The sequence below is a fragment of the Solanum lycopersicum genome, chromosome 9, assembly GCF_036512215.1.
Source record: "Solanum lycopersicum chromosome 9, SLM_r2.1".
NCBI lineage: Eukaryota > Viridiplantae > Streptophyta > Magnoliopsida > Solanales > Solanaceae > Solanum > Solanum lycopersicum.
This window is the reverse complement of record NC_090808.1, coordinates 26,762,660-26,775,191: the sequence shown is the minus strand read 5'-3', so window position 1 is coordinate 26,775,191 and position 12,532 is coordinate 26,762,660. Positions and strand designations below refer to the sequence as shown.

Genomic DNA, 12,532 nt, shown 5'->3' with positions numbered 1-12,532 from the left:
AACTATTAGAAAGAGCAATTGCATACAAACAACACATTGTTAAGAATTATAGATATTCTTTTAATCATGCTTACTTGATTAATAATAATATGTAAAAAAAAATATATTAAGAAAGCATATTTAAGTACATAAAAATAAAAAGAAAGACTTTAAATGAAATATATCTTACCTTCATATACTTTTTTTTGTTACATGTTAGTTAATTCACAAACAAGTATGATGAAGAAGAGAAATTATAACTTTGTATGTGAATCTTCATGAGAATAAATATGAATTTATATAGACAAAATGAAGGAAATGAAAAAATAAGGACTTGAGAATGATATATTTATTAACTTCATGTGCTTTTTTTCGTTACTTGTTAGTTTCATTCACAAACCAAATATGAATTTATATAGACGAAAATAGAGGAAATAAAAAATATAAATTTGCAATGAAATATTATTTGCCTTCATGTACTTCTTTTTTGATACAAACTAAACTAATAATGATTAAAAAATAAAGGATAATTGTGGATGTAAACTTCATGAAACTAATATGATTTATAGGCAAAATAAAGAAATGTCGTAAGACATCAAACTTTCAAATTTAATTTGGAGGATAGTAGTAAAAATTAAAGAGGGGCAAGTCATTTGTTGTAACTCCTAGTGAATAAATTAAAAAATAAAAATACTTAAAATATAAAAAAATTTTATTATGATTTCATGATTAGAAGTGAGACAAGCAAATAGAAAAAAAAATATAGAGAGTTATTTATTGTAAATGTTCCTACATTGATAAATATTTATTTGTATAAATAAAGTAATATATTTTTACAATAAAATAATTAATTTAAATAAAAAAAAGTCAAAAATAAATAAATTATGTTTCCTCTTTTATTATAAGTGAGATAAATAGATTAAAAAATACGAAGAGTTTTTATTATAAATGATCCTCCAATAATAAAATATTCATTTGCAATAAATTTAAGTAATATTTTTTTATGATATAATAATTTATTTTTTTTAAAAAGCAAATAAAAAAAGAAGGAAAATGCTATATATATATATATATATATATATTTATATATTGATGGGTTAAATATGGGCATAAACCCAAATATTACCTATATTTTAAAATCATTGTTTCTATCCATATTTAATGGACGGGTTTGCGAAAATTGGGCTTGAATTGCCGGCACTAATTACCACCATGACTTAAAGAAGGTAAAGGAACAGAACGGACTTGATCCGGCTAACATCATCTAGTAAAGAGGTGAAGTACCTCTTCTAATGTCAGATGCACTTATCTCCCCACTTATCCTCAGGGTAAGTTGCCAAAGCAGATTAACTGTTGTAATAGTAGTGGGTGAACGTAATAGTGATCTTTTGTGGTTACAACTTCCCTTTGTTGTGAATTGTGAATCGTGACTGAGATCAATAAAGTCTTTTGCAACATTACTTGCGTCTTTTTGTTCGGCTGTAATTGTCCCCTTTACTATTTACAACAATCCAAAATGCATGACATGGTGGAAATGGAAGTCTGCCACTGAAAGAATCAGTCAACAATATCACTATTACATATTCTAACATTCTAGCTAGCTCAGCTCATTATATTTTGATGAACGACAATTAAAAAAACAAACCAGGTGACTGATTAATCACATTAGACATAAACAGGTGAGTCTGTCAAGTCTATTATTTCAGGCACACTAGCCGAAAGTCTTCTTCTTTTGTTGTCTGCACGCACTGGAGGAGTAAAAACATCAATAACCTCAATGTCACAAGGCAAACCAGCATTCTTGGTTGCTAATGAATCATACATCTTGTTGGCCTGGTTCTCACCAAATTCATCATCCAACTGATGTCTCTCTTTCTTGTCTGCTATGTGAAAGAAATCACCTTGAATTGAACATAACCTTTCTGCTGGAGAGTCGATGATAATATATGAATGCTCTCTACCACGAGTGCTATTTTCTCCAGCACGTTCATCAAGCTCTCTCCAATCAGTTTGTTCATCGTCTTTGTCTTGATTACTAAAAGAACTGTTAGAATTTGTGGATATTTCATCTGTTAATTCTTCACTGCTCTCACATTCTTCCCTATTTTCCCACTCATCCCTGTCAATTCCTGTATAACTGGGAAGTTCATCCAGTGCACAAATATTTTCCCACTCATCCCTGTCAATTCCTGTATAACAGGGAAGTTCATCCAGTGCACAAATATGGACTCTCATGTGCTCTGGAAGACTGGGACAACCAGCTGAATGCATCTTATATTTTGTGGAGAAGAAATTTACCGTGAGGTTCAGGCTGAACATAGAAGACATAACTTAATGAGAAAAAATTCCAATCAGACTGGTCAGGCAAAACAAATTACATACCTTTGCCACTCAGGGAGAGTAAGCATTGTATATGCCAATTTTATCTTATTAGCAACTCCTCCAAGAGTTTTGAATGATGCTGCAGCCTGTCTAACTGCACGGGATTCTACTGGATGCTGCCAGGCCCATTCAAACTGCAATAAAGAGGAGAAAAAATTGACATGTGTAGCAAATTCAGGTTTCAGATTAGCAAGCATCAACTGAAGTGAATAAATTTTACATGAAAATTAAGGCAACAAATAGCAGTGCATTAAGTGACCAGAAAAACAGTATATGGCGTTTGGATTGGTTTCTCTTGGAGTTGGATGTGGTAAACTGGAATGTTTGGATGGCAAAAATACAAATACCCTCCCTCCCTCCCTCTGCATTTGGAAATAGTAGATTAAGATTACCTGGAGGGCTGATACATTGGTAGGGAAGCCATATATGCATAAAATCATCTCCCAGGGACGCTTCCTCTTAGTCCTCAATGCACCCATCCTTACCTCTCCATTGTGCTGTCGAATTCTACGGCGAGGATTTACTGTAAATCTGTCCAAACAAACAATTGCGAATTGATTAGCGAAGCCAAAACCAATATAATCATTGGATCCAGAGAAAAAAGAAAGATCTCTTAGTATAATAATTCTAAGTAGCTTCAGTTACATCTATCTATTAAGGAAAAACAAATAGAACCCAGAAACGAACCCGATGTAAGTGTGGCCTTTGAATCTGGGGCACATAGATGTAAGCAAGTAACAGGCAAAGAACCTGCTTCCTTCTACTTCTTTATCCTCATCATCACGATGACAAACTTTCTTCTGCTCCTTCCGTTTCCCCATCTCTCTCTCTCTCTCTGTGAAACTCTGCAGACAGCGAAGCGTTTGGGGGTAAATTCGACCGTTGTGATGCCAGGGTTTCAGTTTCCCCTTTTCAACGGCCCATTTTGGTCACCTGCTCTTTCTCATCACTAAATGTCTTAAATACCCTTTATAGACAGACTTCATTAAATTAAAATTTCATAAATATAAAAAACAAACTCATTCATATCTAAACTATCATTTTTTTTATTTTAAAAAACACATATTACTATTGCATATAAAACACTCTTTCTATTATTTGAAAAAAAGAACTTACACATTGCATTTTCACATAGACAAAAAAAAATTTCACCTTAACAAAAATAAAATAATAAACTATTATTATTAATTAAAAATTAAAAATTTAAAGTATTACTATCCCAAAAATAATATTTAAAAATAAATAAATTATTTTTGTTACCAAACTTCACCACCCCAACCCCAGGACAATCTCCTTCCTTTATATATTTATAAAATATTTTTTAAACAATTCGTACTTCCCCTTCCCCCTCCCTCCCCCACCCCCACCCTCAAACCACCAACTCATCCCCCCCACCCCAAAATGATATTATTTTATTTTAAAAAAAAATAATTTACCCCACCTTATCTAATACTCTACTCCTAATTTATTTTTATTTTTACATTTACATTTTTCTCATTTTGTGTTAGACATGTACATATTCTTTTAATTTTTTTCTACTTGTGTAACGGATATAACATAAATAAAAAAAATATTTTAAAGAAATTCTTGCGGAGAATAAAAAAAATACTTTCCTAAAAAGGTTCGTATGTATCTAATATAAAATGAGAAAACAAATTGGAAACAGTGGGATAGATAGAGTGGGGTAGAATTATTTCTTAAAAGAAAATAAATAAAATCTAAATTATTATTTGAAGGGGGTGGGGTTGGGTCGATAAAGTAAAAAAAAAAATTAAATACACATAAAAAGAAATTTGAACGAAAGAACGCAAAAATGGGGTAGGGGTACAACGAAGAGGAAATGATGGAGTGAGTTAGAAAAATATTTTGCATTTTATTTAAAAATATATTTTTGGAATAATAGTTCTTCATTTTTTAATTTTAATTAATACTAATAATATATTTAATTTTGTGAAGGTGGAATATTTTGTTCATGTGGAGTGTGATCGACAATTTTTTTTAAGTAAAAGAGAGAATGTAGTACGTACACACACCATAAAGAGAGTAATAAAAGAAAAAAGTATGTTTCTCAAACTAATAATCAACAGGTTATGAATGAAACTCATACTTTCAATAGTTTATGTATGAAACTAAAAAATAATGATAGTTTAGATGTGTTTTTGACATTTATCCCTACTTAAATAAAAGGTAAGGTATGTATGTGTCTCCATTGAAAACAACTTCTTTCAATTATTAATAGCCCGTTGCAAAACTTAAGAACAAAAGAATAATATAAAGATGAAAAAAAAATGACACAAGAGGAACAATATGAAATAATTTTCTTTCTTTCAAGTTTTCACCAAATCTTCAAGAGTGTAGAACATGAAGTCTATGCCTCTATTTATATTGTCACACAGAGGCATACAAAAAGTTAGTCATAAACATGACATTAATATGACTATAATGTGGAGGTTATGAAAGTGAATGATTACAAGAATAATGGTTATAAAGATGGAGGTTATAGAGGTTTTGATTATCTTCATAATGGAGGAAAGAAATGGAGTAACTTCTTGATGTAGTGGACATCCACAATATATTATTTTATAACACTCCCATTGGATGTCCATAGATAATATGTCTCGTTAAACCATACTAGGAAAAAACCTCATGGGAAAAAATCCTATGGAAGGAAAAAGAGTACACATATATTTTAATACGCTTTGAATATTGTCTCGTTAAAAACCTTTCCAGGAAAATTTATTTGGGATAAAATCATAGTTAAGGAAAATATTACAACACGTATTTTCTCCCCCTGATAAAAACTTTACTTGATATCTCAAGAACAATGCATTCCAATCTTGTATTACAACTTCTCAAATATTGTTGTTGACAATCTTTAGTGAATAAGTTTACTAAATTATCACTTGAATGGATCTTCAACGTCTATCTGACCACCATTTTATTGAAGATCATGTGTGAAAAAGATTTTAAATGAAATATACTTGGTTCTGATCTCATTTGATTGTATCCTCCATTCAATATTATTTTCGTATATAGTTGCTGGAATATCATTTGCCAAAGGAAAATTACATATTGGTTGAATATGATAGATCATGATTCCAACCAAACACACTCCTGACTTACTTTATAGCTCAATATTATTTCTGCATGATTTGAAGAAGTGGTTACTAGTGTGATTCTTTGAATTATTGTGTCTCCATATGTAAATATTAGTCCATTTGCAATCGAGCTTTATGCAGATCAAACAAATATTCTGCATCAATATAATCAAATTATTTTTGAATTGGAAATTGATCATTTTAATTTTATTAAAACTCGTCTTTTCTTCTGAAAAAAAATCACACATCTTCTATGTGTTGAGTCACTAGCTTTGTTAGTTTCTTGTCATAACTTGAATGATACTATGACAATATTTTTAAATAACTTTCGTTATGTATATCAAATAATCTTCTAGCATTTGCATAACCAAAAATATATAAGTGCACCAATTACACTAATACATGACATTTTAACTCATTTTCATGAGATCAAAAAGATTCTTACTCTGTGTTAAGCAGTCTCAAAACCATTAGGTACTCAATGAAATTTCTTTAACACCTTTTAAATCCTTCAAAAATTTTCATTAAACCTTCATCGTCAAGTTAGACATATTAATAGTTCATTATGTATATTCATGTATTCCATCTATTGCCAGACTGAAACATGTCTTATTGCATACACCACTAGAGAGTATATCTCCATTTAATAATGTCAGGATTTTTGCGAAAACCCTTTTGTGTTCACGAGGCACAAATCGTACTTTATGTCTTTCGATTATACTTTTGCATAATGATTCATTTGTACCCCACTGACAAATATTTTGATCTATGAACTATAAGTTAAAAAATACACTTTTCTAAGTGAAACAAAATATACTTGAATAGTGCATTTTATTTGGCTAATCCTTTATCTGTCAACACTAATGCCAAATTCAAATTTAAGTATCAAATATATCGTCGGTGGTAATTTTGATATCAATTCCAATATGAAATAACTTATCAAGATCTCTTCATTTTTCAATCTTTTTCAGGTATATGAACCTTTGCAAAGGTTTTATCAAGTGTTATGTCATAGTGCTCTTTTAAAGCACTTACCTCATTATCATGACCATTTTGATAATTTGCTCCTCTCCTTTCCCAAGTAGTTTCATGTGTGGAATCGATTAGTCTATTACGTTTTTAGTGTACCATACACTATGTCCTTCAAGGATTATTTATTGGATCATTTGCATCTTAATTAAAATATTGGGTTACCAAATACGTCAGCCAAATTTCTTGCAAAATTTTGGAAATGAATTATCTCTTGAACTTAAAGTTCACATTTTTTATAACGAGGGTCTAGATAATTCACTCACTCATAATTTTCAGCTGCTACACATATCTCCCCCTAATGTTAAGAAATCTAACATTCACCCTCAACCTCATTTGGGGATCCATATTTATGCGTGGTGGAACAATTAAATAATATGTGCACATATCAAACTTTTAGATGGAAATTATTTGGTTCCTGACCTTGAACCAATTGTGTTGGGAGAACCTTGTTGGTTTGATGCATACATGTAAAATAAATTTGTATCATACCAAATTTTATTTTACATATTTGTTATCATAATAAATGATCTAGCTATAATTAGAGGCACACAATTTCCGCTAAACCAACCAACATTATCTGTAAGATCCCAAAAATGACTTAGGTGGACTAGAGCCTAACATGGTTGTTATGATGGTTTAAGGTCCTAAATTTTTCTATAATGTGGTATAGAGTCAGTCTCTAAGAGTATAGGTACATTGAAAGTCAAACGTCAAGGGACAACTAAGACGTTCGACGACTAACTCACCTATATTCCTCATATGTGGTTTGGTGTTTTTATGTGTGATTCATGAGGTTATAAGGTCATTAAAAGATTTATTATGATGTATATAGGTATTATGTCAAGCTCGTGAAGTTTGGAGGCCAAACATCCAAGAACGTCCATGACGTTCGAAATGTTTACCTTGAAATGACCTTATGTGTCTAAGCATGTATCGTCAAGTTTTACGTGTTCTATTTGGGTGAAATTCATGTGAGAGTTCCTAAACTCGTATACGAACATATTTAGGTTGGAAACGTCCGGGCAAACATCCCTAAGGACCATTCAAGAATCCTTGAGGAAGGACCCTTCAAGAGTGGCCAAGCTGTCAAAAACCAGCCCAACCTACGGAGGCAGTCGACCCCCTGTGGGTCAGTCGATGCCCCGTAGGTGAGGGGGTGTAGGTGGACACTTAGTCTTGGTAGAGGCCAATCCAAATACCAGCCTCATTCCCAAACCACGGACCAACAGGACGGTCCGTTGGTTAATGAACGGGCCGTCGATGACCATTTGTCTGTGAGGACTGCCTTCCTGCGCATTTCACTGTAATGTTAGGGGTGAAATTGTAAATTCATACCACGCTCATATTATAATTTTGGCATTTATTTAAGTGTCTTTGGGTATTTTAAACATGTATATAAGTCTTTAACACTTAGAAAAATTCATTCTTCAAAATCAAAACCAAAAATCCCTTAGAACTCCATTGAAGCCAAAAGTCAAGGAAGAACTTGGATTGGAGATTTGAGTGGTTATTCTTCAGCAAATTGGAGGATTAACATCATTGAGTTATGGTTTTTGATCCATGACACTCTATTCATCAAGGAACCCAAATTCAAAGAAGTTTTCTAATGTTTTCAAATATGAACTTGTCCAATTTTATGATCAATCCATGGGTTCTTACATTTAAGGTTTTTAAGCATTGTATATTGATTGAATTGTTGTAAATTAGATGATTTTAACTTAATTAACTATGAACTCATGTAATTGATGAACCTTAGTTTTTGACTACTTTATGGGTTAAGTGATGTTGTCTTAATGCTTATGAATTCTAGTGTAGTTTTCTATTGGCTATTGAATGATGTAAGAATTGATGTATAGGTTGTATTAGATTGATAAATATATAACCTAGTTTCATTGAGTATTATGATTTATGTATTGAATTGATGTTCATGTCCATGCGTAAGGGCCTTATGGTATTGAATTGGATGAATTAGACATGGATTGAAGTGGAGAGAATGGATTGGTGGTACACTGACCTAATTCTCTTTAATTTATGTTAATTAGACTTTAATTATGTTGTCATTGATATGGTCCAATTATAGTGGTTGTGTGATGTGATTAATGTAGCCTTGTCGGCGTTATTATTATGTATTATGATGATAAGACCTTGTTGATACACTCAAACTTACTTCTCAGATAAGAAGTAAAGCGGTCGTATCAAGCAAAGAACCCAACTAATGAGGTTGGGATCGTTCCCAGGAGGAAAATAGTTCAGACTTAACTTTAATCTATTATTACTATTATTTAGTCAATTATTTCCTTATAAAACAAAAGACAATAAAAAGGGGGGTTTTATTTCTAAATGAATGAGAATAACTAACTAAATTAAAGTAAACAACTAACAGATTCAAATATTGGAGTTTAATCAATTAATAAAAGTAACTAGGGTTTAAGTGTTCCCCACAGGTTCCTAACTTGATAATTCTAACTATAGCAATTCTTTCCTAGTATCTTGCATGCAAAGTGATAAGTTATGTATCTCTAAATTCTTGGTCTGGCATCTAAAAAATTTCACTCCACACCTTGGTCCGGCTACGGGTGTTGCTATACTAACCCTTACCTTTACCTCATATTAAGCATTGTATTTGATATTTGACTAAGTTATTACCTCGTACCAATCAACACTAGCTTATTAGATAGTATACACTAAATCTATGTTGATAATTCTTTTCCTATTATCTACCTCCTTGGTCCGGCAAGTAGCATTAAGGCGAGTTCTAACGTTGGCCATCCATTAAAAAGACTTCTAAACGAAAGAATTATCAATACATGCATGACACTATTCTAGAATTGTTATTTTAGTTAGATTTTACCTCATTATTCACTCATGGTTCCCACAACCCTAGTTATGGAGTTTAGTTACCCATAGTCATAATCACAATATTCATATATATATATATATATATATATATATATGTGTATATATATATATATGTATGCAAATATATATATATATATATATATATATATATATATATATATATATATATATATATATATATATATATAATATAAGAATTCATGCACTTACTTCAATGATAAAGAATAAAATCTAGAAGTTCACTTGATTAATAAAAAATGCACCAACAATCAATTCCAGAAAAAGTGTCTCAATTACTGAAATTAATCGAGGACTAAGGATTCTCCAAAAGTCTAACAATCAAAAAGTCTAATAACAAAGAGTCTACTAACAAAGAGTCTAACACCAAAAAGTCTAACAACCAAAAGTCTAACCCCAAAAATGAGGTTTTTTAAACTATTTATAAAAAAACAAAAACCTAATAAAAGAAGGACTCTAATTACTGAAATCTGTCAAAACGCGGCTAGGTCGACGGACCTCGTGATGGACCGTCGTGGTTATGACGGGTCGTCATGGCCTCCATCGTCCCATACTTTACAAATTCTTCTGCTGCTCTCTTCATTACCCTCGATGGCAGGTATGACGGACCGTTCCAAGCACGACGGTCAGTCGAGGGTCTCCGTTTCATAACACTTAAACTTCTTGGAAATTAGGTACTGGGACTACTCTCTGATCATTGCGACGAACCAGCAGGACGGACCGTCGTGGCTATGACAGTCCGTCATAAACTTCCATAATCCCACACTTAGGTCAGACTTCCCCATCTTCCTTCAGCAGCTTCACTACGACGCCACCTACGGATCGTCACAAGCTCGATGGACCGTCATAAGATCCGTGGGTGATAACTTTTCTACATTTCTTGCTCAAAAACTTCCGCGTTCATCTTTGGACTGATTTCCTGCAAATAAAGAGAAACTTACATAAAATTCAATACAAAAAGGCTTTTGGACAGATACTAAACTTAAGGAAAAAACATTAAAAATACCGTGAAACCACGGTATATCACTTGTCGCCAACTACTTGAAGTAATATGATGATTTATGTAGTTGATTATGTGAAGTATGATCATATCTACCTACATGTGAAGTAATGTGAAAGTATGTGGCTTCTTCTATTGAAGTTGTTAGGTGATCAAGTTAGACTATGACTATGTGTTCATGCGTGTAGTCTTAGAGTTGATGCATGGTTGTTCCTATTTGACTATATGAGTCTATAGTGGTTATATTGATGATGTTATAGTAATGAATAAGATGAAATAAATATGATAAATGTCATTTTTAAGTGCTTCAAAGAATGATATTCTATATGTAATAAAGTATGTTGTGACTTGTCTTGGTAGATTTGTGTCCCTTACTTGATGCATATATGAATGTGAATATGAGATGTCTTGACTTAGGATGCTAAAGCCTCTTAGTATTGTATGTATGAATGACATGAGACCTTGAATGATGTTAAGAGGGTCCTTTATGTGAAACCTTGAACCTGGTGGTAAGGTTATGGACCTTGAAGTCGAAAGCCGTCATGGTATCCTTCTTGTAATGAATGGTGGACTTAAGGTTGATTGGCTGGAACGACATCATATCAATCTATAGGAAAGTCATTATGAGCTTCTTGTCGCCATTGTAAGGCAGACCTAGGGGACTTTTTTTGTAGGATAAATGTCATTGGGTAATGAACTTGATATGAAACCGCTTTGCATGAACCTTTAATGTGAATTACTCTATGAGAACAAAGGCTAGCACCGAGTGAGTATGGTAAGAATTAGTACTAGTTAAAGTATGAGGCTAGAATACAAAGTAAGCCCTTCATATTCCTTAACCATGTACCTACATGGGATGTGTCCAACTTCTACCATTGGCAAGTAGAACACCCTCCATCGGATTAGGTTACAACTCCTGATTCCATGCTTTGCTACCATGGTCAATGTCTGTTATTGCCTATTCTTATCATGTGGGATAACTATTAGCATTAGAGAAGTTCTATGAAGTTTAGTTAGTGGTATGGGATGTTGCCAATCTGTGTTTGAAAACAAAATTACTAATTCTGATAAGACTTTGCACAAACACGAAGTAACCAAAGTTTACTACAGTACAAGACATGAGTAGAAATTAATTAAGAAAAAACTTAAAATTTGTAATGTACCAGAATTTGGAAAAGTTTGAACAGATAAATATCAAGTCCACTGAACTCACAATGCCCCCTTAAGGAAATTATTTCCCTATAGTATCCGAGGTTTTATTTGGAATATGACCTCCCAGGGTAAAATGATCTCAACACTAGAGTATAGATACCAAAAACTCTGGTGTCAGCGAACCAGTCAATTACAGTAAAATATACGAACTAATTTTTTGTGCAGAAGAAGAAGAGATCAGAAAAATTTCTAAGGAAAAATTCTAAAGAGTGAATGGTATTTATAGGCAATAGGAACAGGCTCCGATAGGTTGCAACCCTTTCAGAATCCACACGACCATTAATAAAGTTTGCAACCTTTCAAATGATACTGATTGTTCCTGAAAGTTGCAACCTTCCAGAACAGTCATGGTGGGAAATTTAAATAAAACGAGAAAGTTTTTTAAATGAAATGGGTCGCGTACGGATCCGAGTCGGGTCGGGTTAATCAACTAAAAAGTTGAAACTGAAAACATTTCTGTTACCAACTAATTAATTGAAAACATTTCTGTTACCAACTAATTAATTGAAAACACTTTCGCTATTTAATTAATTAATTAATTAAATAAATAATTAATCAAATAATTAAAACAAACTTTGTCCAAAAAAATAATCTCTCTATCGATCATTTTCCAAAGTAATATTCAAATCCAAAGCAAAATCCAAATACAAAGTCGAAGCCGAAGCCGACTAAGCGACGACAACGATGGCGCAAGGGGGTCCCTCTTTCCAACCCTCTTAAAAATTAATAGGAGTGTTTCTATATTTAAACTCACCTATTTTTCTTTCCACCACCGATTAGGGACAAATGCCTTTTCATTAAAGCATAAGAGACCTTTTAAAGTTCCTAACTCTTTCAAGTTCCTATCTTTCCCTCTATTTCCCATCAATTCTTGCTACATACCCAACAATATCCCATATTGATGGGGAATGTTTATAACATAGGAATGGATGAATAATTATGTACTTTACAG

General features: G+C 32.4%; 1 protein-coding gene across 1 annotated transcript; it reads right to left on the bottom strand.

Annotated features, from left to right (window-relative positions):
- Positions 1-1,505: 1,505 nt before the first annotated feature.
- Positions 1,506-3,245, bottom strand: LOC101267927 (GIY-YIG DNA endonuclease). Its single transcript, NM_001356263.1, has 4 exons — positions 3,049-3,245; positions 2,754-2,892; positions 2,362-2,495; positions 1,506-2,290 (listed from the first exon to the last, which is right to left on the bottom strand). Exons 1-4 carry the CDS (start codon positions 3,180-3,182, stop codon positions 1,645-1,647), a joined length of 1,053 nt encoding a protein of 350 aa, NP_001343192.1. The 5' UTR covers positions 3,183-3,245; the 3' UTR covers positions 1,506-1,644.
- Positions 3,246-12,532: the final 9,287 nt, after the last annotated feature.

Coding starts and splice junctions, on each gene's coding strand:
- LOC101267927 (NM_001356263.1), bottom strand. CDS start 3,182: ATGGGGAAACGGAAGGAGCAGAAGAAAGTTTGTCATCGTGATGATGAG. Junction 2,893..3,048: donor AAAGGCCACACTTACATCGG/GTTCGTTTCTGG, acceptor TTGTTTGGACAG/ATTTACAGTAAATCCTCGCC. Junction 2,496..2,753: donor CCAATGTATCAGCCCTCCAG/GTAATCTTAATC, acceptor TCTTTATTGCAG/TTTGAATGGGCCTGGCAGCA.